General features: G+C 38.6%; 1 protein-coding gene across 1 annotated transcript in view; it reads left to right on the forward strand.

Moving 5' to 3' along the window:
• nck2a (NCK adaptor protein 2a) overlaps window positions 1-26,218 on the forward strand; it is a 53,855-nt gene that overhangs the window by 20,632 nt on the left and 7,005 nt on the right. The window contains exon 2 of the mRNA XM_017704672.2: window positions 17,244-17,485. Within this exon, the coding sequence (XP_017560161.1) occupies window positions 17,260-17,485 (226 nt within the window). The 5' untranslated portion in view covers window positions 17,244-17,259. The remainder of the gene's footprint in view (window positions 1-17,243; window positions 17,486-26,218) is intronic.

A 26,218-nucleotide genomic window follows, 5' to 3' on the forward strand; every position in this document is an offset into this window, starting at 1 on the left:
CATGATGCAGCACCTTCTGGCACCAAAAACTAATCAAACATTAACTGTTATTTACTTTATTTAGGAAGAAACATCAGGTGAGCAGGTGTCTACAGACTTTTTGACATATTGTGTGTTTTTCAATTAGCAACAGTAGAGGGGGTATATTAGACTGTTCTACTTCTTGGAGGGTTGTTCACTGAATGTCTTACTTGCAGGTGATTTTGTAATGGAGAGAGTTAATAGAGAAATAGATTTTACGTGCTGTACTGTGAACTGAATCCTATTCGGGCTGTCACAATCATGGAATTTTAATGATATTATGAATGGTCATCTAAAAATTTGTGATTAATGCATTTATTTTATTTGTCTTTTCTTGTTCATTATAACAACTATGCTTATTTAGTCGTTTAACAAATAAATTCTTAAATAATAGCTTCCATGTAAAGAAACATTATTTAGGACCATCTCTTAAACATTTATTTTTTGTTTACTTGATGTGTCTTTATGAACACGTTTACTGCTTTCTTTTATTTGCACTTATTTGCCTCAACCTAACGCACCTAGTGAACGTTTTGCTAGTATAATATAATGGTCAAATCTACCGACAATGCAGAATGCATGCAATCAGCTTAAAAAAAAAAAAGGCATCATCTCAAATAATTACTGCTGATTATGTATTAATTGTGATCGGCCTAAATCCGGTCAAACAGGACTGATCATACTCTCTTTGTAACGAAACGTGCATTTGTTCTGTAGAGTTCTTTGAGTACAGGCAATATTCACAAAATGTGTCACACTAACACTAAAATATAATAATTTTTCCTACCTCTATTTTGAATTTGAACTTTTAAGCATGTCTGTGTAAACAAAACGGGCAGCTGTTTAATCTGGGATGAATTACGGAAGTAGACAAACTCAAGGATGATGTTTGTATTTGCTGAGAACTGAAACGGATGTATAGTTATGTGCTTGACTAATAAATCAGTTTTTCAAAACTCAAATGGCAAGTTGTATATTGAATTAATATTTTTAATTATATGGAGTTGCTGTTAAGTGAAATGAAGTCTACACTGAAATAAGGTAAAGAACTGACATGTAAGATCTAAAGAAGGTGTTATTGTCTGGTAAGAGTTCTCATGGGCCAGTAAATCTGTCAGGTTCTCTGAGCACTATTGCCATGTGCACCATAGGCACCCCTGTGTATGTGTTGGGGTGGGGTGTTCATCAAAGGGAATTATTCAGCACAGTGAGCAGAGTGAGCGCTCCATGGTACAAAGGAAAGGTGAAGGACGTGCACAGTGCGAGACTGCAGTCACTGCGTAACCTGGCTCTCGTTCATTAGTCTGGGGAGGAGATCAGAACATCGATGAGTAAGGAAATTAGGCTTGTTTATTGTGCCTCGTTTGTCTATTACCATGGATGTGGATTCTCCTATGTTGATTTTCTTGTTGGCTCTTGTCTCTATAACTATATATAAATAAATGTTAATGTGGAGTCTCTCTGAGGATCAGCCTTCCGCAGGCTACGGTAGGTCTGCAGTGCCCTGGCTGGCCTATTAAAGAAATTACCCACACGGCTGCACTGCCTTGGATTATGTCTGACATTCTCCAACTGGCGTATACTGTATATGGAATAATGAGAGGGAGATGTGAACCTCCATATGGAACTCTCACAGGGGCTCATCTCCTGTATCTGGAGGAATGAAATTAAACAGATCCGCATTTCTTTACATGCTGTCTGTCATAATAGGGACATGGAAAGCAGCTACGAGGAGATAGAAAACTAGTCCACCCGCTTCAGGGATTTATGGCTGATGCATAACATGTCGCATGTGCCAGAATTTAATTGGGCATGGACTCAGCCATGCATATGGCATGCCATGTGTAAATAATTTTTGGATATTATGAATGCGGATTGCTTTATGGCAAATGCTACATTGTGAACAAATACCTAAGATGATTGTGCTCCAAACTGTATTTCAAACAAACAGAGATGGAGTTTTCTTGTAGCTCATATTAATCCCCAGTGTTCTTTCCTGCCGCTAGTGAAACACAGGAATGAGGCAGAACCTGTAGGCGCATGTCCTATTGGTTTTCTTTTCAAGCTGCGACTTTTTAACTCAACAAAAAAGGACTTCTGTATGCCTGAACATGTTTACAGGCTTTTTGAAAGCTTTTTTTTTAATATATGTATCACATCCGTATCGACAGATAATTGCCTTATAAAAATGACTAGCACTGATATAATTAGAACAGTATTGAATTATCTTAATGGTCGTTTGATTGTAAACTAAAGGAAGGGTTCTCTCTGGCTTTTGCACAGTGCTCTCTATACATATAATGTATAAGACACCTCTGTATTTGAACCATTAACATGAAAACATCAGCACATGCTGGTTTCCCTTGGTGCTTCTAGCTGAGGGGAAGAGTGAGTGTGTTCTCCCAGTGGAGCAGCTTGCAGAAAACCTCCAGGCTGCTGTAAGTTTCATTCGTTAGCATCTCATCAACATGGTGTGTGTGTGTGTGTGTGTGTGTGTGTGTGTGTGTGTGTGTGTGTGTGTGTGTGTGCACATAAGCCTGTGTCTGTGTTCATCTGCCTGTAGCTGCTGTAAAGATATTTGGGGCAGTGTTGGAATCTGAGGTGGTTCTGAAGATTCTAGAGAATTCAAAAATTCCCCCATCCTCTCCATGGCAACAACTTGAGCAAGTTGAGCATATGGCCTCAGTTGTTCCTTCAATAACCTTCTCTTGTTGTGGGCTACTGAAATGGTGTTGGGGAGCTGATTCTTTGGGCTGAAGCTAGAAAATGGTCTCATAATTGAAACATGCACTTTTACTCAGAAATGTAACAGTAAATAAAGGGGAAGATGTTGCATGCAAATGCATGCAGGAGTCCAAATCCTGGCAAAGTTCACACGGCAAATTACGCAAGGCAGTATAATTCCAAGGAAATTACCAGGAAGGCTCATTGTGTGAATAGAAGCTGATACATTACAAGATTACTAGATTACAGCTGACAGATGTTATGTTCTGTGATGCTTTTTCAGACTAATATTTTAGCTTTGTTTTGCAAGTGAAAATATTGGAATGTAATTTGTACAAGATTCTAGAGAGAATAAGTAAAAAAAAAAGGTCTCTGCATGCATGCATGGGTGCTTTGGGCCAGCATGGCCAACAAAGCATGACATTTAATTTAATTCCGTTTTTAATAAGTTTTTTAAGGATTTTTTTTTTTACATGATTCAAAAATTGAGCAGCTGTTGGCAATTCATACTAAGAATGTCACTTCCTGTTTACTGGGATTTTCATGGCATCCATCCCAGTAAAATACTGTTTAAGGACTGTATGTAATAGTAAAAGTATCTTGGTAATGTTCAGAGTTTTGTGCCTTGTGCATGGAGACTGATTTCCTTTGAGGCAGTAGACATACGCCTGACCTGTTTGCTTTGACAGACGCTTAAGCCCTAAGCTCTACTGTTGCACTAGGTCGATGTAAGGTGGACTTATAGCTGCATGTAGGAAGTGCATGTCAAAGAGAATATGGATAAGACCATGCTTGACCTTGCACGGCGTTGATGTCAGGAGTGGTGTTCATCATGAAGCTGACCTGCAGAGCGTAAGAGCTTAAACGCTCGTAGGAGAGATGATTCTACAGTAAGACACTAGCTGCAGGACATGACCTCTCCTGTGTGATCATGGCCTTTAAAACAGGGTGTCTCTTTGCCTCAGGTTTGTTTCTGTTTCCGTCCACGTCTATTTTAAAAATAACAAAAAAAAAAAAAAACTCCCATATTTCACAGTAAAGTACAAAAACGATTCCAGAAAAGTTGGAACAGTATGTGAAATGCTGGTAAAAACAGAAAGCAGTGATTAGCAGACTGTTTTAAATGGAAAGCTGTGCAGAAATGCAATGTTTTATGTTTTACATTAGCAGTTGAGTAAATTGCCTGCTAAATGCCCACCATACTATGACAGACCCTGTCATTTGAACTTTATGCTGGCAACAATCTGGATAGTCCTTTTCTTCTTCGACCCAGAGAACACTATGTCCATTATTTCTGTAAACAAACTGAAAAGTTGACTCGTCAGACCACAATACTCGTTCCCAATATGCATCAGTCCATTTCAGATAAGTTCTAGCTCAGACAAGTCAGCATTGTTTCTGGGTGCGTGACTTCAGCCGTGCATAGGACAGTCTTGCATTTGCAGATACAGCAATGGACAGTGTTTGACAATGATTTATCAAAGTGTTCCTGAGCCAATGTGGTGATTATCCACAGATGCATTCAGATTTGTGCCATCTGAGAGGTTGAGGGCCACGAGCATTCAGTTGTGGTTTTTGGCCCTTTTCTTTACACACACAGATTTCTCCATACTTCTTGAATTTTTCAATATTATTAGGGAGGCATCAGTACTTATAACAGCCCAGTATAATGCTCATTTACATGGCTTCAGGCTTATAAAATTGCACCAATACCAACATATAAACCCACCTGATACTATGTAATGTTAGGCCTAGTGTATGCTGCAGCACTAATGAACAAATGGCTCACGCTGGCAGTGAACGAGGTCCCAATGTTTTTGGAATTGGGTTTGTAGTCAAGAAAACATACCTACTGTCAATCATCTCATGATGATCATGCCCAAAATAACACTTATGCTTGTTGCCACAATGTGGGATTTTTATCTGAATGTAATCATGGATATGTATAACATTGCAATCTGTACTTGCTTCAGTTCGGTTTCAGATAAACCTTGATAAACGGATTTGCTGTGGCTGTGCAAACTGATGCCAGGTGTTTCTTGTCTGTGACGCAAGAGAGTGAAGTGCCACTTTTTGACTTTTCTGAATGAAACGTTATCACATTTTACAGTGATATTTTAAGGTACCATTAATTGTATGTATTTGGCCTAACATGCTTCAATTTTGTATTGATCCCTCCATGTGGAATCTAAATCTGTAAGTTGAAACAGCACTACGCTTGTGGTTTACGTCCACATGTGGAGTGCGCCTAGGGGAGTTAATTGGGTTATGAGATTTATTGAGTGGCTTCAAAGTAAACAGAAATGGGTCTTCTGATAGGTTTGCTGGTTGCATTTGATGTTACATCAGTAACTAAGATTGCTGAGATTAAATCCAAAGTCTCATAGGTTGGCTGTAGTAAAAACAGAAATATTTAATTTGTAAATTAAAATATATTTATCATGCTTGAGAAGATAAGATACTCTCTTCAAGGGTCTGCACAGAGATTTTATACAGTCTGGCAGCCCTTCTTAGTTTTCCTGAAGAATATGGAGGCTGAGAAATTGACCCTATAATAGGTATTTATTTTATCTTAAAATGCTATGTGTTTTAGTTTTATATAAATATTGCACAGCGTACAAGGTTTTGTTACAGGTCTGAGGGCTGGGTGGGAGTGGGTGGAACTTGGGAGTGGGATTGTTTGTATTTTGCCTATTGTAAAACTTCAATAAAAACACTTTGATCTATATATTGTTTCAAATTTATTTGAGTCTGTTAAAAACGTTTAGGTTCTAGATTGCCAAGAGGTACTGAGAGGACATATAATACTTAAGAGTCGGGGAAACTTGGGCCTCTTTAAACTGTGGGACCTGACCTCTCCTCAGTCCCTGTGTTTCCTGTGTGTTAACACACATACACACTCATAAACACACACACAAACATATGGGAAGATTTGCGCCCCTCTCTTTAGGGGAAAAAGCAGATGCTGGATCAGCAAACTGCACATCAAAGCTGTTGTTTGCAGTACATTAGGCCTTTCCGCTATACAGTCTTGGCTTTGTCGATGCCTGCCTGGGGACATGCTTCAGCTCCCACTTGGTAGTGAGCACAAGAACAAGACACAAATCATCAGAGAAAAAGCTCATTTCTGGGAGCCTAAATTGAGATTTCAAAAAGCAAAACAACCAAACAGAAAAAGGCAGAGGAGGCAGGGGAGGCAATGTAGGAGTCGCAGCAGGGGGCTGCAGACAGCCTGTTTAGTACATGGGCCTCACAGGAAGTGCAGAGGATGACTGAAAGGACAAGTGGGCCTTATGGCAGTTAAGTCCGCAAGTGAGGAGAGGGAGCAAAGATTTGGTTATGGGGGTTAGCAGATGGGAGATGAAATAAGCTGGACTGATTTCTGTGTTAGCTTCCTTGTCAGTGTGTGATAGAATGAGAGATTATCATAAATAAAACAATATAACATATATATGGTGTTTATACACACACACACACCACAAGAAGACAAAAAATAAAAACATGGCTTGTGCTAAAGTTATGGTGTTTTATGTTTAATTTGTGCCAGCCACAAAGCAAATTAACAGCTTGAAAAATCTAAAATCTCTAAATTCAGAAAAAAAGTGACATTTAAGTTTGTCCCTGTAGAGGATGTATAAACCTTTAATTTAGAAAATCAATAAAACGTAATTTAACAAAGGCTTTTCAAACTTTTGGACACAAGTGTATGACCACAGTTTATGCCATCACAGTTAAGCGGTTTTCATGATGTTTTTGGCTACTTACATTTTTGCTACTTCACAAAGCTATCAGCAAAATCTGTCAGTAAAATGAGATTTTCACTCAAATGTAAAATGTATTTATGTATATTGTTCATGTTTTTCTAGCTGTTATCATAGGAACACAATAATTTTGAAGTTTTGTTTTCAATAACATGCATTTCATACCAGCTTTTGAATCTTGCATCAAGCCAGGTCGAAGAAAAAACTATAACTTATTACATTATCTTTAGAGTGCGAGTTCTCATATCTACCCAGCCGAGTTTTGCAATTATTGTAAATATGATTTTGTCTAATCTGATTGATAATCTTCTTCTGACAAGTCAGTGGAATGGTAAAAAAATGGTAGATTTTCAGAAGTTGGTATATTAGTCTTTTTTATTCATTCTTAGAATTCATTCTAAGTCCAGCTTTCCACATGTGGTTTGCTGGTGAAGAAGCCTTTGCTTCTAGTGGCGGCTGGTATTCCCGGGTCAGCGTAATTGCCCTGCCCCTTGCTCTTGCCTGTCTGATGCCCAGCACGGAACAGGCTGGCTCACTGCTCTTATAGCAATACAGCAAACAATAGCCTGTGTGGAGAAGGGAGAGCAAAGAAAAGGCGAGGCTGAGTGAAAGTGACATGAGAAAGTGCTGAGAGTGGGAAAAGGATCTGTGTCCATCAGCTTTTGCTCTTTAACTTGGTCAGCGAGATGAGCGTGAGAGTGCTCAGACCTCTGACACAGACAGATGGATACCCTCGTCCCTTGTGCAGTGGAAGAGGTACGACAAAAGAGCGGTTACTCACTCAGAATGGCACAGCATTCCTTTTGTATCCTTGGATATGACTGACTAACAGTTAAAGTCACCTCAGGATAACGGTTCTGGTCAGACACCCACATTGAAGGTATATCTTGCAATTTTCATAACATTGTTTTTTAGAAATCTAATTCTAGATCTGAAATATTCTCACCAACAAGAACTTGGACAGAAATTTGGTTAAATCATTATTATGAAGTGGCCAGACATTTTTATTTTCTAATGCCAACTCATGTATGATTGCTCTGTATTTTCACAACTTTCTCCAAACTTTCTTTTTGAAAATTGATTGTGGTGCTGATCATTTTCATATTGTGAAACTAATGCAGGCTTTGACTTTGTCTACTGACCACTGACGAACTGGCGTGAGCATGGGCACCAACTGTGGAGGCACTGTGTACATGTTGATTAAGGCACAACAAAAAGCGGCTGATTCCACACCCTCACCAACTGAGAGGTTTTTCCCTTAAAGCTCGAAGAATGTCAATAAGCTGTGGAGTTATGTCAAAGAGTTTGGGCGGTGTGTTGGAGGCTTAAGATTTCAGAGTTCGTTCTGGGGTTAGAAGCTGATCTAGATTGTCTCTCACAGATTTAAGGTCCGTGTTAACAATAGAGAGTCTGTTTTGTGTAAGAATAATGAATTCATTATCGGAGAGGCTAAACTGGGCCATCAAAGAAGTAGAACACAAAAAATAGCAATGCAGTCCAGTCATTCCCTCCTGTTAAATACAACGATTTGATTTATGTAAATGAGACAAACAGTTTGGTTTGTTTCTCAACAATCTGGCGTGTGTTAAATCAATTCTGCACTGTGCTTTTTTTCTGAACAGGCAATATGGCACTAGACTCACTTCAGATTTACAAGTTTATGGATAGAAATTCTTTATATAAATTCTTATAAAAAAAGTCGTTTTACAGTAGTTAAAGGAAATTATTAAACTTAAAATCTTCCACCACTGATTTAGACATTAAGAAAAACAAAAGTCAGGTAAAATAAGTTCTGTAGCACTGATTTTTGCAGCAACCATATCTGATGTTTTTTGAGCAAGAGACAATCAGGTAAATCTAATGAAGTGAAGAGTGTAAAATTACCAAAATGTGGTATATTGAATATTTTTTTACATTTATTTTGATGTGTTTGAACACTTTTGCTACTCATTTAGTCTTAATGATCACCTATGTGCCCTGTGTAAAATTGTTTGTAATATGAAGTGAAAAATTCCCTCTTACAGACTCTCAGAACATGCTTAACTCTTGTTTTTCAGACATCATTCAGAAATCAATTAACAGTCTTATAGGGAGTCTTCCTTGTTGTCACACAAACCCAAATGATGAACATTAATTTCCTTATTGCCTGCAGAAATGCACCATCCATTAATCTGATCCGAGAAATGCTGTATGGCTCACATGGCTCACAATTTTAATCAAGAACTTAAGCAGTAATGCCAGAGGAATGTTTATTAACAGAACTGAAATAAAACAAATTTACTGCTGGAGGGAAAAATCATTTAATGATCATTTAATGATGTAATTCACCAGAATTAGACAGTACTATTCCCACAAATGAGCATAACTAACTTTAAAAGTATTTGGTGATATGACATAAATTAGACCCACATTTATTGTACCCAACATAACGGAGACTGTTCTAAAAACCCAGCTGTTGACCTGCACTGGTTAAATGTGTTCGCTGAAACTAGCAATAATAGTGTATGTACAAAAAGCTACCTGTGGTACAGTGTATATTTTAGCACAGTTCAGGTTTCAGCCATAAGACAAAAAGGTTCACATTTTACATGATTTAAAACTTTTGTTAAAACAGCCTCAGGCAAAATGGCTTCAGAAAAGGCATCAGTAAGCTAAGCAGGCACAAACTATATATCTTTGCAGTTCTGTTCTTTCTTTTTAGATGAATTACAGTTTTGCTTAGATTAATTACAGTTTTGAAGATGACTGTACACTACAACCACAACTTTTACTGGCCTGCACTGTTATTATATTATTAAGCCTCTAATCTTATGCTGTTTGCTCCCACATCCACTTTGTTTTTTTTCCACTGCTTTTATTATTATTGTTGTGGGTATTATTATTGTCCTTATTATCGTTGTTGGTATGATCTTCTCCAGTCCACAGCTGCTTAAAGCTGCCTGTGTTTGCAGCTTTCACATCTTCCATCATCAAACACTCTATTCTTTGTATGACTGGTTTAAAATAAGTATTTCTTTGTTCATGTCAAGCCTGATTGCTGCTCCAGTTCTTATTTTAATACACTTTTCTCCTCAGTCCCTGTTGTAATTCATCACATTTTGCTATGCGAGACTGTATGGTGTGTGTTAGGTTAATTAGCAGGTCGAGCAACAGCAGGAGGTGTGAGACGGGGAGATGCTGGTTGAGACTGGTCATTAACAAGGACAGTGTGAAAATGTGTCTTGGCTTTGTGAGGGTCCTGACCTTATTCCACTAACCTATTCACACTGGGCCAAATGGACCTGTCTTTCAGCTCTAAATTGTCCTCTTATTAGCCTAATGCAGTATCCTGTAAGAAAGAATAGTTCTGCTGGAGAGCTGGGTGTTTGATGAATGGAGAGGAATGTGATTGTTATCTAATGTGGTAGGCATGGCGGAATTGGTGAGAGCAAAAGAATGAAAAGAAATCGGAGGGAGTTGGGATCCTCCTTCAGTTCTGTTTGACCTGAATGCCAAACATGAGGGAACTGCCAGTCTTCCCTGGTCCTTTCTTTTCTTTTTGTCTTCTCTTTTCTCCTCTCTTTTTGGGGGTTTTATGTGTGGAGTAAAAGGCTCATGAGAGGCTGTGTGTAAAGTGCTGAGGCGGTTGAATGTGCGCCCCCCCCCCTTTTTCCTCTACCCATTTTAAACTCCCACTGAGGCGGCACACTACGCCAGCTGGGCTTTAGGACAGTTTGGACCATCTTTCACTTCCTCTCTTATTTTCTCTGTTTCTCTCTGTCTTTTTTTTATTCATTATGCGCTATGTAGCTAAGCAAATAAACTGCTCTTTCGGCCTGAATCGATGTTTGTGCAAAAAGTAACTGTAGGAGTTGACTGTAGGTTCAATAGAAAAACTGAGTGGAGATCTGGAGGCAATCTGTGGATAGGTGCCACATGCTATCCACAATTCTAGTCTTTGTGGACCCCTACTTCTGGTATATTTTGATTGTGGTTTTAATCTAATTGCTAATAAATTTATTTGGGAAGAAGAGACTCTATAAAACATTCTCTTACCGGACGGTAGGAGTCAAACGCTGTATTGTATAATTCAGTTTAATGACTGCATTTATGAAATTGACAATTCAGTAAAAACACAAAATGACTTTGAATCCACTGAACAGGACTTATGCAAACATGTACGTTATGAAGTAGTGCCTTAGATTTCACACATCTTATCTCAGCTTATCTTACCTTATGCAAACTTGGATGGGTGTTATTTGAAATTATTAATGCTTACCAGCACTAGTCTCCTAAATTATATGTTAATGCCAATGTGGCAAAAGTAGACTTATAAAAGGCTTGTATAATTGTAAAATGGTCAGTTCTGATCTAAAATATTTATTATGGAAGCCAATAAATGAAAAGCTTGCTGGAATAAGAACAGAAGTAAGATCAGTAGGTTACTGATGAAAATAAACAAACACAACGGATAGCAATGAGTGTCTTACTGTTTCGGTTACAGCATGTGCTTCTGTTTGCTGGAAAGAAAGGGGAAAAAAAGGAGACACTGTGTCATTGATGCAAAGTGACACTATAATGAAGGAGCAAATGCTACTTGAGTTCTAATAACACCCCTTAAGGAAAATGTTTAGCCTGCTCAACATGTGAGTTATAAGCCATGATGTACTTTGTTTAAAAAAAAAAGTTGATGGTGGGATTTTTACTGATTTAATAATCCATTAGGCTATAATAAGTTGCTACATTTTTCATGATTTAAAATTAAATGTAGTTATTGTTCATGCAGTGCAACAAAGCTGAGATTTGTAGATATGAAATGGATTATTTTACAAAGCAACACGATAGTATGCATTGCCGGTACTGTGACAAACAGAATTCCACTAAACGTTCATTAAAAAACAGCTCCCAGCCCTGCTGCCGGTACTGTGACATAAACAGAATTCCACTAAGCGTTCATTAAAAAACAGCACCCAGCCCTGCTGCCGGTACTGTGACATTACAGCCAGCTATCACTTTGATCATTTCAAAAAGAAGTTGAAAAATGACTAAAAATGACACGATGCTGATAAGCACAGTGAAAATAATAAAAACGCTAAAATATACAGGGCAGGCAGCCTCAGCAGCAGGACTGAGAATCAGTGCAGTAGACTGAGGGAGTAGAGGCACTTTATGTGACATGCAGAGCTGGTTTAAAGTGCCTGTGTTTGAGACCTCAAAGAGAGAGCAGAGAGTTGGACTTGAGCCTAGTGGATGTTTTATCTGTATTAAATGCTTTAGTCCCAGGAGTGAAAGACAGAATATGGGACTGTTAAGTGCTGCTTGGGATATGAGAAACACTCTGAGCCCAGCAGACTGGATCTGTTCAAGGTCAAACTGGTTGTTCCTCTGTTTGCTTGACACAAAACAGTTGAGGGAGAGCTTCGGTTAGAGGCTTATTTCTTGTAATTGTATATATACATACACTCTGTTCTGTATTGTCTTGTAGATAATCTAATGTGTGTGGGAGTTGTAGTGAAAACAGTTGCATGTTCAGATGGTTTTCAGTGATTTATTTTTCTCCTGTGCCAATGAATGTTTATAATCCATCTCTAACTATTCCCTAAATGGAGTTAAAAATCTTCTTTTGCATGTGTGTGTTTATATGCAGTTAAGCCTACATTGAACCGGGTGAGATTCATTGGCACTGAGCAACTTTTTGTCTTGTGAACGAATTTTCAGTCCTCAGGATTGATGCGTTTTCCTGTGGCAGAGCCATTCCTCTTCTTAATGATCCTCATTATTAAGCAGGCGGGCTAAATGGCCTACATATTAGGGTGGGTGGGGCTCCCTACCACTACTTGGTGGCATAAGCGTCATATATTATGGCGCTGTTGGCACAGAGACTTTAAAGCTTACAAACTGTTGGCATGGTGCTGTGCAAAAGATAGAAAGGATAGATAACCACTTTCACTGACTCAGGGATAACATAATGTAGCAGAGATTTGTTATATTCTTGTCAGAATTAAGATGAGAATCAGCAGATGCGATTGGTTTAAAGAAAACAAAAAAGCGTTACCTTCATTTGGGCTTGTTGAGACTTTAAATGTAAAATAACATGAGGCAGGGAAATACACTCACACTTTATTTGAATGCTGTGCTACACCTGTACCAAAACGTAAAGCATAGTCATGCATAACTCATGCTAATTAGCCAGTCACCTCTTACTTTCAATGTGGCACCTTACCTGATTTTATATAATTTAAATGGCTGATTTTTCATTGATAAATCTATAATGGCAGTTTGGCCTGTTAAAATGCACCTTACGTTATTTACGTTTCTGCTTTGGTCTAACAAAGTAATGGAATTGTGGAAGTGTGTTTCATGTGTTTATTTGGCCCACACTGTGTGATCTGTTGCAGTGAACGTTGCTGTAAAGTAATAGAAATCACTGTAAAACTTCATGACTCGAGCATTCCTAAGACATTATAAATCTGAAGGCTACTAACCAACATTTAACCATTAGCAAACTACCTGCATGTTGCAAATCCTCCATGATCATCCTCATGCCAATGAAGAACAGAATAGCCAGCCTAAATCATTACAAGCCAGTAGTCCCAACATCAGTGGTTATATTAATACTTTATGCAGTCCACCACCTCCTCAGTCCACTACACCTTTCCCACTGAGTGAATGCCCTAGTAGAAACGTTACATTGTCCTCAACCTTCTGGACAGTTCAGGCTCCTCTGCAAGGATCTCATTTGTGGACCCCCAGCTCTGCATTGAGTTACAGCTGTGCCTGAACAGTTACACAGCAAACTGTGCCAGCCAAATATAAACCCTTCCATCTGCCACTGGATTAGCATCTTCCCGATGAACAGAGGGCAGAATGTGCAGCTCTGATTCTCTCTATTAGCACTAATGCACCACAGGGTTATATCAGTGAATGCGACTCCTCCTTCATACTGATAAAATTTGATCATGATATGCACCACTCAGAAATAAACTTGGTGCTTAACACACAAAATTGGTTGAAATGTGGATCAATTTCCACAAAAACTCATCTTTGTGTTTTCCCCTGGCTGTTATTACACATCTGGGAATGTTAAGGTGTCTGTTAAATGCTTGGGAATTAACAGCTTTGGGAACAGCACTAGCACACAAAAAAAGTCAGTTCCAGTTTTACAGACCTAATACTGAAGCTGTTTTTGATTCATCTATCACTTGCCTGGCAGACAGGTTGAAAGGTCAGCCGCAGTTCTAAGACAAGTAGTATTGCTCTGTGAGAATAAGCACCACATATCTTTTTCCAGAGCAATCTCTCAGCTCAGTATAGTCAATGGGCCAGTGTCACTGCATTTTACTCTTCCCTGCTTGAGTTTGTGTTATGGCTAAATTGAACTGTCCTGTACATACATATGGCACTTTCTTTCACTGGGTGGCATCTTCTGCTTCTTGCTGTTTTTCATTTTTATTCTGCTTGAACACCGATTCTAGACTACGAAAAAGACCAGGGTGAGCAGTTCTCCAAAGCTCTCCTCCTCTCCCTACGACAGGGCTGAGTAAATCAGATCACTCCTTTAAAGCAGAGAGAGAGAGAGAGAGAGAGAGAGAGAGAGAGAGAGAGAGAGAGAGAGAGAGAGAGAGAGAGAGAGAGAGAGAGAGAGAGAGAGAGAGAGAGAGAGAGAGAGAGAGAGAGAGAGAGAGAGAGAGAGAGAGACTGCTCTTTCATAATTGAACTGTGGTTTAATGGCTGCCTTTAAAGAAAACGAGTGCTGCCTTTGAGCAGTAATATTTGCATTTATGAAATACAATCCAGCTTGGATGGCCTCAGAAGGTTTCCTGACAGATTCTCTCTGGAGGTAATGGAACCTTTTATCTATGCAGTGTACTATGTGTGTGCAGGAGGCTTCTCTTGAGTTATACACTCCATTGTGGTGCTGTATTCTCTATTGGAATTGCCATATAATTAAATAAATAAAATGAGAGAGGGCAGGGTTTAGCCTAAATTTGTCTTTCCACACTTCTGCCTCCACATAATGTTCCATCTGATATGATGTCTCACAGTGGGCTCTTGTGAAGAGCCAGGCAGTGCCTGTCCACATTTTTAAACAGATTAAATCCTTAAAGCTCTCAGTGTGATAGCCATCATTTTTGAAACCCACATGTATCCACACACACACCCACTTACATACTCACTCCCTCACTAATGGCTATTTTTAACTCCATGCCTGAGGTCTCTCCCAGCAGGAGTGCAGGGTTTTAAGTGTGCTTGCCTGCAATACCATCAATACTTAATCACTCAATTACTATTCAATGCATATTCTGTCGTGCAACAGTCTTGTCTCATATCCCATGCAATACATCTGAGAAATCCATTGTGCCGATTAAACATTTTATTCATTTATAAGTGCCCTCTATAATGATGCTCCTGCCTGTTTTTTTTTTCTAAAATAGTAGAAAACCTCTACTCATTCTCAAATTTTAAAAAATTTCACTGTGTTAAAACTCAACTTTCACATTAATGATATGAACACTATGAATTGTGCAACTTGGAATGCTTTCACACCTACAGTATTTGGTCCAGACCAATCAAACCTTTTCTTTAGTTAGATCCTTTTATATGTGTGAACACTCCACCCGTACTCAGGTCCGCAGCAAACAACTGACAGCCACAGGTCTCAGTCCACTTCCAAGGCTGTTTTCACACAGTCTTTTTGCTAATCCACACCAGAGTGTGGGTTTTTGTAGCGTTGTGTATACGTGGGTGAATTCAGAAATGGGTCAAACACTAACAAGTATACACATGCTCTGTTTCTTCCACATTTGCCATTATTTGAGCTAGAAAACTCCAATATTGCATGAAAATAGTCTTTTAATGACCGTGTGTTTCATAATCCAAGCAACAATAGTTGATCTTCAATGATATTAGTTTCAAAATGATTTTGTCAGTTATAATGCAACTTATCAGGTCGCTGATGCATGTCCCAAAATCAAACACTTTGCTGTTATTTATGTTTGGCTTGTCTACTGTTATTAGCAGCAGCTTGCTGATTTGCAACTAGGTAAAAAGAAAAACACATGCTGTCATGTTGAATTCCCTTGAATTACCTAAACAAATAAAAATGCATTCCCAAAGCAGTGAACTGAACTAGACTTTACCTGGACGATGACCCATTTATTTATTTTATTATATTTTATTTTATTTTTTGCTGGAACACTGTTCAGTTCTTTGGTGTGGACCTGAGTCAGGGTGGGGTGTTCATACCTGTCAAAATGGACTGAAGTAAAGAAAAAGTTTGATGGCTCTGCACCAAACAAAGTAGGTGTGAAAGCACCTCAAGTGAACTGGTTTAGTTTATGGCTGGTTTTGTTTCCACCAAACAAGAGGATTCCAGAGCAACACAAAAGCATGCTTTTCCCTTCTTCAAGCACGACATCAGTGCTGTACTGTCAGCATAATCTGCCTGTTTTTGACTCTTGACAGACACTTGTATTGTTCTTGCAGCACGAGCTACTGCTAATAATGGCAGACCATTATAGATAGATTGGTTGGTTGAACATAGATTGGTTGAATTCAAACTGGTCCGTAAGTAAACCAATCAAGGATAAAGAATAAGATCAAGTAAGGTTCATTTTTATTCTTCTTATTTCAATATGTGTAGATATTAAACATTTTTATTTTCATTCAACATAACCGGTATGAGATTATATTTTGTCATAAAAATACGTGAGGGATAGATCTGGACTTTAAACTGTAGTTTATTGAAAGTAAAGAATAGGTCATTTTAATAGAAGCAAATTTGAAAGGAACAGACAAATTTTTGACCAATCGGAAAACACAAAGAACATTCACGTGTTTCACCTCGTGCCCTTCAGTGGCTGCAATGTAAAACCAACTCAATCAGATTGGGGAAAAAATGACAGAATCTGGTGTGGACTTTAGTTATAGAACTAGTAGTGAAAGCAGCATAGGCCTTCAGGAGCATGCATGAGAATTTTTATTATAGTCAGGCTGACTTAATAGTATAGAGTTCCTGCCTTTGTTTAAATACATCACTGTTATAATGTCCTTTTTCAAGGTGGCTGTAGAGAGGCGGAAGGGAGTAACTTGCCTGACTGTCATCTCTGAACTTTTATTAATTTTTTTTACACTACTGTAAATAAGCATGCAAAAATAAACACAAAGAGACCGAAGGCATAATTGAATGGTGTACGGAATAGCCAAGCAATTTAAAATAATGATGGATTGTCCAGCTATCAGTGGAGGCTGGGAGGTGAAGAAAGCGCATAATAAAATTCAAAGAAGAAGACTGTAATAACTGTAGCATGAAATAGCCATAGAGATATATGGGCCTTGTTCTGCAACTGTGCGGTGGGCCTCTGCACAAACCATTACTTAGCTTCAGACAAAGGGGCAGACATGATTACATATGCTCTATTTAACGCAGCCATATAGTCAGGTAAGCTCTGTCTATGTGTATCAGAGAGGCAGAGATAGACAGTCGACATGGAGAGACAGATCTGAAAGATGTTTAGGAGTTCAAAGTGTGATGCTGTAGTTATTTTTTATGTTGTCATTTTCTAGCACATCATCTTTTCACTTTAGCTCTGAGAGTTTAAAGCCTTCAGGTTTGTTCTCCGACACTGTGTTGTACTTTTGCCATAGGGACAAAAGTTTTGCTGTTAAATATATCACTTTCTTTCTTTCACACTAAGCCTTTTTCTTTCTCCTTATCATTTCCCCCTCTCTCTCCTCTTTTCTTGTCTTTGGCTACAGAGGGACTCGATGAAAGATGACGGAGGAGGTGATTGTTGTAGCCAAGTGGGACTACACCGCTCAGCAGGACCAGGAACTTGACATCCGGAAAAATGAGCGCCTATGGCTCCTGGATGACTCCAAGACATGGTGGAGAGTGCGCAATGCCTCCAACCGCACAGGCTACGTCCCATCCAACTATGTAGAGCGCAAGAATAGCCTGAAAAAAGCTTCACTGGTGAAGAACTTGAAGGATACCCTTGGTAAGTGACAAGCTTTTAAACTCTGTGTATGTGTGTGTGTGTGTGTGTTTGTGTGTGTGTGTATGTGTATGTATATATATATATATATATATATATATATAATGTGTGTTTATATGTATATATGTGCTGCTGTGTCTTCATCTTTGACAACAACAAATTTGAGTGTGCATGGCTGATAACTCTTAACATGCCTGGTTCTGCGTCGTAGCTCATCCAGTAAAATTTTATAGTTCTGCCCAGATCATCAAACATCATCAAGCTTCATTATTCAAAAATTTGATTTTATACACACTGTATCATTGTATGATTACCAGATTTGCATGAGCATAAATTGGTTTGTCTGTTAAAGTAATAATGATGTAGTGATCATATTTTGTAAGACTTTTTCCAGTTTACCTATATCCTGTTCTCAGAGCAGTAGACATTTTTCCCATCTCAGTGTTCCAGCTCATTTATATTTCCTGAGAGCTGAACCCATCCTGCATACTTTCAGCACATTATAGTGTAGAGGATAGGCATCAGCATGGACTCCAGTGTTAATGATTTGCTGAAATGGAAGAATGTAAAAAAAGAGAAATGCTGGCAATACAGGGGTAATAGTGAAAGTATGTTCTACAATCTAAAAATACTTCTCTTTGAAGATGAATCTTTTAAACTGCTTCAGTCATATGTTTTTTGTTCTATGAGCTGTACCCAGAACTATGCTGTTGGTGGATGTGTCTTTTGGTGTATTAATGGATTTTAATGAATTGTAGGCCTGAGTTTGGATAGAAAAAATATACAAATTACTGTAAGTACCATGACTTCCCTCATCTCAGACAACCAGGATTACAATGGGTTTAGCACGAGTCAAGATATTTACTAAATAGGCATGGATTATGGAATGAAGATTTACACCAAGCTAAGGGATAAAAAAATAATACATGCAGTCTCTGCTCGTTTTTATTATTGTTAATGGGTTGTGAAATGCAGAAGTATAAAATAGTAAAATATAAGCATCATGTATTTTCTAAAATATAAACATTAAATCTGTTATGAAATCCAGTCTTCTGAAAACTGCTTGGCTTAGTGCTGTGAGTTAATTTTGGCTTTAATTTCAAACATGTTTGAGGCGTTTGAAGTAATGACTAGTTTTCAAAAGCACGGCAACTGCATTCACTTGGCACACTGAATCTATTCTGGGCACTGAACTGAATGTAGACTGGCCAAATTGGGCACTGTATTTGACCAGTGAACTAATGGAAGTAGAACCGAACAAAATTTGCATAGTGAGTAATGGATTACAATGTAGATGTACTGATTTTAACAGAACAACTGAGTGTAGTGTCTTATGAGCGAGTTTTTATGTTTTTTGACAATCGAATAATTTTAGATTTTGGTGTGATTGAGTTTAAAAAAACTGACTGAAGAGTTGAGACAAATGAAGGCAAGGATTTGGGTCCCACGAAAACTTTCCTGGAAGCAGGTCCCAAAGCAGCATTTTTCCATAGTTTTCAATGACAAGTGTGTTGGAATGACCTTCTGGAATAAAATCTAACTTTCTGAGTGTGTGTTGTGTATAATGTCCCAGAGGGGACGTCTGCTTGGTGGTTGTCAGGGTTACATGCATACTCCTCCCATTTTACACTTCAGTACAAAAGCCTGTCAATCTTCTAAGATCAGAGGATCTAACCTTAGTACTTCAGGCATGTACACACATGCACACATGAATGCACATGCACATGCATACACACCATCTTTTTCAGTTCATGTTTCTTTCTGGTTTCGTATTTAACTGGAAGTACATGAACATAGATTTAGGTTTACAGACCCCAGCCTACCAGTACAATATTGACCTAATGCTTGTTGGTTTTGGCTTTTGGCCTGTTTTAAACTGAGCAGTACCACATTTTGAACATGCCCTTTTCATAGATCTCGATCGCCGGTGCAGTCATGTTTTCGGTCTTATATCTCCTAAATACACATTTATCACTCTTTTCTGGTTATTTCAGTCTTGATGGTGCATGCGTGTGTACTGTGTGTCTGTGGGTTTGCATGCATAATTAACCCAGTCCAGTAGAATGGCGGTTTTGTGTGTTTGCCCTGCTTTTGCCCCTTGTGTAGGTAGGAGGCGGGCGGCACACTAAATTCCTCTTTCAACTGTTCTTTTGAAGCTACTGCTTGCACAGAGCTAATGCTCAGTACCCTCTCCCTGAAAGCTTTACGTAATCCCACTTGCTGTGTTTGAGTGGTCAGACCAGAAACGGCCTCCAACATCATTCTGGTTAGAGTGTGAATGAATGGACATGTGCTGTTAAAAGAAGTAAGTTTTCTGTGCTGCAGATGCTAGAAACATATACCATATATGGAAATCTGGTGATTTTGTTCAGTAATAATACATTTATTGAAGTAATCTAATTAGATTGAATTAAGCAGCACAACAGTAAGAAGGATTTCACAAGGTTTTTTTTTTTTAGACATTTGGTGACACATCAGTCTGACAGGATTGTGTTTGATAAGAGACACTTGTCTGGATCTGTCTGTTTCTCTATAGCTATTACGGCAGTCTGCTCCATTAGAGCCTCAAACCTTTTTCTTTCACAGTGCTGCTAACCTTTGAGCAGGCTTTTTGTAGCATCTTAACGAGTCTCAAGGACAGAGCTTTCAGTGTCAATTTGCAGAACTATGTGCTTCACCCTTTTCCAGCCAAGGAGCATTTAAAGTGTTTTTTTTTTTTCTTCTTCCAAAGAATTTGTCTGGTGCCTAGTCTTGTCCAGTCTGATCAGTGCGATCTTTATATGAACATTAAATGATGCTGTGGTGTTGATATAAAAGCCTGGCCTCACTGGGCTTAAGCAGAGCCTGCTACTGTGCTCACTGTGCCCTCTGCTTACTATGAAGAGGGAGCTGTGATATTGTATTGGTACTGTGCTTTATGTAACAGTCCTGGCACAACACTGTGTATTGTGTTTGGATGAATGCATGGATGCATACACATGGCTGTTGAGAAGGATGGGTATGGTGTGAGAAGGAAGCAGTGATTGTAAAGGTCTGGAAAGGGAGAAGTAAAAGCAGTATGATGTCCTAGAGGGTGAGGTCATGCACAGTTCTTCTGCCAACTCAACCCTTTGTACCCAGTGGACCCCTGCCTTGAAGTGCAAATGAGAAAGTTTTAAGGAAACTTGCTATCATTGTGATTGTTTATTTAGTTATCTATGCAGTACTGTGCAATAGACAGAAACCACCTTTTCCAGTTAAAATGGTCGTTAAGCACGAGTTATTCCTTTTTCGCATAAAAAAAGGAAAAAATATTTAACATAAAATTACACAGAAACCTGACCAAATAAATGTGATGTCAGATTGGTAAATATTTAACTTGTTTACTTCTTAGTTTAATCTTAGTGGTTGGTCATATTTTCTGCTCTTCACATTCCAGGTAATCCCAAACGCATTCACTGATTTTGATGATGTCTGGTGGCCAGTCCATTATTCTGGGAACACCAGCAGCTTCTTCATCTGCAAGGTTTCGTCTTATCTTCCTTTTCTCAGTAACAGCTTTTTGACGGCTACACATCCTTTCAGACAGAGTTGTCTTCTCACCATGGAAGGATGGACAGAAATACCTGTGATTTGTTTTTCAGGTCTGAAGCAAGCAAGGTTTTCTTCTCTCTCTTAACTGAAAACTAAGTACTGTTTTTCTGATGATGACAGTTTTGTTGGTCTACCAGGTCAATTGTGGTTGTTTAGAGTCTCACTGTCTCTGTCTTTTAAGAATCTTTAAATGTAGTTTTGGAAAGTTTTTTCACTTATTTTACCTTGATTTTCCACATTCATACATGGATTGTCTTACATGTACAGTCCTGATCTTCAAAGGCCTTCTTTGATAGTTTTTGTTAGGAAAGCAACAGCTCTCAATACTAGTTCTAATATCTGTTATAACTATTGTTATAACAGAAAAAATCTGTTATAATAAATATTTAGTACTAATATCTAATATCTACAACCCCAATTCCAATGAAGTTGGCATGTTGTGTAAAACAAATAAAAACAGAATACGATGATTTGCAAATCCTTTTCAACCTATATACAATAGGTTATATAATTATAAAAAAATATAATTTGCAACACGTTCCAAAGAAGTTGGGACAGGGGCATGTTTACCACTGTGTTACATAACCTTTCCTTTTAACAACACTCAATAAGCGTTTGGGAACTGAGGACACTAATTGTTGAAGCTTTTTAGGTGGAATTCTTTCCCATTCTTGCTTGATGTACAACTTCAGTTGCTCAACAGTTCGGGGTCTCTGTTGTCATATTTTGTGCTTCATAATGCACCACACATTTTCAATGGGAGACAGGTCTGGACTGCAGACAGGAGAGTCTAGTACCCACACTCTTTTACTATGAAGCCTTGCTGTTGTAACACGTGCAGAATGTGGCTTGGTATTGTCTCGCTGAAATAAGCAGGGACATCCCTGAAAAAGACGTTGTTTGGATGGCAGCATATGTTGCTCCAAAACCTGTATGTACCTTTCAGCATTAATGGTGCCTTCACAGATGTGCAAGTTACCCATGCCATGGGCACTAACACACCCCCAGACCATCAGAGATGCTGGCTTTTGAACTTTGCACTGATAACAATCCGGACTGTCCTTTTCCTCTTTGGCCCAGAGGACACGACGTCCATGATTTCCAAAAACAATTTGAAATGTGTACTCGTCAGACCACAGGACACTTTTTTCCACTTTGCGTCAATCCATCTTAGATGAGCTCCGGCCCAGAGAAGCCGGCGGCGTTTCTGGGTGATATATTTGTTGATATATGGCTTTCGCTTTGCATGGCAGAGTTTTAACTTGCACTTGTAGGTGGAGCGATGAACTGTGTTCACTGACAGTGGTTTTCTGAAGTGTTCCTGAGCCCATGTGGTAATATCCGTTACAGAATGATGTCAGTTTTTAATGCAGCACCACCTGAGGGGTCAAAGGTCACAGGCATTCAATGCTGGTTTTCTGCCTTGCTGCTTACTTGCAGATATTTCTCCAGATTCTCTGAATCTTTTGATGATATTATGGACTGTAAATGATGAAATCCCTAAATTCCTTGCAGTTGCATGTTGAGAAACATTGTTCATAAACTGTTGGACTATTTGCTCACGCAGTTATTCACAAAGTGGTGAACCTCGCCCCGTCCTTGCTTGTGAACGACCGAGCCTTTCAGGGATGCTCCCTTTATACCCAATCATGACACTCACCTGTTTCCAATTAACCTGTTCACCTTTGTCAATTAATCTGCTCACCTGTGTCAGGTGTTTTTTGAGCATTCCTCAACTTTCCCAGTTTTTGTTGCCCCTGTCCCAACTTCTTTGGAACGTGTTGCAGGCATCAAATTCAAAATGAGTGAATATTTGCAAAATACAATAAAGTTTATCCATTTGAACATTAAATATCTTGTCTTTGTAGTGTATTCAATTGAATATAGGTTGAAAAAGATTTTCAAATCATCGTATTCTGATTTTATTTATGTTTTACACAACGTCCCAACTTCATTGGGATTGGGGTTGTATATCTGTTATGATTAATGTACTATAGTTGAGATGGACATATGCCAGCATTCTTTTTGGCACTGTGCGTATTTTTAATCATGTTCTTCTGGAAGGTTTATAAAATTGAATTGTTATAAATTTATAATGACCATGACTAAGAAACAGCATTGAATATGCATTGTGATGCCTTTGATAAAGTCAGTATCGGTGGCAGTATCGATCAAGGCAGTATCATTCAAAAATAGGATTTTTGAAAGAAACTGTGGCTTTCATTCTCACAAATGAAAGCAAAAGCATGCTGTAGTTGGGCTTAGACTTGGGGTCAGGACAGTGGTTAAGCTTCAGATTAAAGGGATTTAGTTACAATAGGATGTGGGACAACAAGCATAGTAATCCAAAAAGAAAGTGTCTGTGTTGTGTACTGACATGATTGTTTCCCTACATGTTTGGACCGTGCATTATGGTGGTTAAGTGTTCTGTATAAAGGAGTTTTGGTCAGTCAAGGCTTACCCCTGTATCCCTGCTCTCCTCCTCTGTTCTGCTCAAGTTGACAGCTTCCTGCCTCTATGGGACTGTTCAGAAGAAACTTGGAGGAACTGTTTCATATTGTCATGTCAAAGGCTACACACATGCACACACATTCTTGCGCGCAAGGTCTTTTCTTCTTCCAACTCCTCCTCAGATGTTCAGCTCACGTATTCACCACTCTTCGTGGGATGCAATTCTATTTTAAGATTTCCCAAAAGCTTTTGTTCTGTTTATGTTGGTGTCTTCATTCCCTGTCAGCAGATGCCTCAGAAGTGCACACAGCTCCCAGAGAAACATATCCTCAGATCACCAGCAGAGGAAAAGTTTGACTGCTACTTTGTTTGAACTGTAAACTGCTTTCTGTTTACGCTAGGCCAAGCCCTCCCTCTGAAGGTTCCTTGCTGCCATATGTCATGACTGAGTTGGATCAATAAAGCCAGCTTCTGTTTTTATCCTGAGTTTCTGAACATTAGCATAGCTCTTACAGCTTAAAAGCAAGACCTGGCAGACCTGCACCAAGCTTTAGACAGTGTCAGCCATGATTACTATTACTGTTTACCCTGGTAGCTCTGTTCTTTTTTACCTCCTCCTCTTTGTAACAACTTACTACACATACTGCACATTGTTCTATGAACCTTAAACACTAATGACCTATCAGCAGATCTAGACGTCCACTCTCACATTGACATATATATCAGTTTCATATCTAAGGGGTTAAATTTTCCAGCTGGGCTAATTCTGACCAACACTAAAACATAAGTGTAAACCTTTAGAGAGAGTAAATCTTGTAGTCACAGGTTAATTTATCTCCATATAGTGCACATTACAATCATTAATTAAACTTGCTAATTTAATGGTTTTAATGTTCTTTACTGTGATACATTCCTTGGGCAGTCATACTAATTATTCCATGCAGAATCAGAAATTAATATTATTTAAAAGTTAAACAGCTAAACAATGTGTCACACAGTAACATACACATGCAAACATGATCTTAGGTAGTCAGGGAGAGAACAGAGTCATGTTGTGTTCTGCAGTGAGCTGTCAGATCAAAAAGTCTGTGATAATGGATCGTCTGCCACTGCAGTACACAAATCATGTACTTGAGTTAAAGTGGAGATACCCAAGGTAAAATATTACTCCAGTAAAAGTAGAAGTTCCTCCCTTTAGACCTTTTGTAAAAGTACAAAAGTATTTGCCTTCTATTGTACTTAAGTATTGAAAGTAAAAGTAGTAAAAGCTTAATTAACTTAATGCAACTTAGTTACAAGTTTAAAACTTTAAACGCATGTGTTTTCCTTTACTATATTGCATTTGCAGGCATCTGTTCACAAACATAAACTAGCCAAAACAAATTTACTATAAAATTAAGTGATGTTTGTATGAATTCAGAAAAATTACATGAGTCACAACTGCATATGTGTATATATTTCTATATTGTGGTCTATTTACACAAAGTTAGGTTAGTTCCATCATTTATGTTGAAATAGACACTTCCAAAGTTTTACGCTGCTGTCCTGATGTTGAACCGTGTGCTTGCTCTGGGTCGGTATCTCCAACAGGTCAAAACAAGCTCAAAGCTAAGTGCGCACTGTACCCTGATTGGTGTTCTTGCTTTGCACTTCTATCGTTTTGACATGTTACATTTTTATACACACACAAGCCTAAAAACGAACGACAGATTTCACATAATGTAGTCGAGTAAAAAGTAAGATATTTGAAATGTAGTGGAGTGAAAATAAAAAGTTGCCCAAAATGTTAAAACTTCAGTAAAGTACAGATACATGGAAAAACTATTTAAGTACAGTAACTAATTACAATTAATTAGTTACTGTCCACCACTGCAGATCAGTCAGATTATTACAGCACAGTGTTTTTTTTTGTTTTGTTTTGTTTTTTGTTTTTGTTTTTTATTTAATTTATTCAGGGGAGCGATGCTCTCATTTTAGCTCATTTCCCATAGAGAGGAGGTACCTGTTTTGTCCATGTCCAATGTGCATATGACAAAAGATTAGCATGAAAATAAGCTTAATATGCCTAATACTTCTACCCCACCACCTGCAGTCTGATCAGATTACCTTTTAGGCCTTAAGTCTTTAAAAAAAAAAAAAAAAAAAAAAACAGTTTGGACTCAATTTCCCATATCCCATCCTTATCTGGTCGCGTACCTCTAAGACTGCAATAAAACAATACCAGTCATTGTGGATTGTGTCAGGGTTAATGAATGCATGAGGAAGCTATTAGAACTGGACTCTACAGGTTAATGCTTACTGTGAGGAATCGTGTACTTTCGGCTGACCCATTCAGTAGAAACTGACCACCGAATGCACTTCAGCGATTAAGTGCCCAGGAGTGTGGGCTGGAGTGGCATGAAAATATCTTTCTTTTTTTCACCTAATATCCTGTGTATGCGTGTAAAAAGCCTTTCAGGTTGTGTGATGGCCTCTTGGAGAGTTGTGACAGACATCAAATGTTCCCTTGTGTCCTCACATTTATTATAGTATGGGTCACTGCCTGCCAAATAGACTACTCTCTCCTGTCAGGTCTTGTCAAAATAAACCCTTGACATGCTCTCTTCTACCTCCTGTCTCTGCCGACTGCTGTTTAAAAAGGCGATGTTGCTAGGCTGCCCCAGCTGCCTGGGAGGCCCTGTGCACTTGCCTGGTTTAGAGGAGGCGGGGGTT

This window comes from Pygocentrus nattereri, chromosome 6 (genome assembly GCF_015220715.1).
Source record: "Pygocentrus nattereri isolate fPygNat1 chromosome 6, fPygNat1.pri, whole genome shotgun sequence".
In the NCBI taxonomy this organism is placed as follows: Eukaryota; Metazoa; Chordata; class Actinopteri; order Characiformes; family Serrasalmidae; genus Pygocentrus; species Pygocentrus nattereri.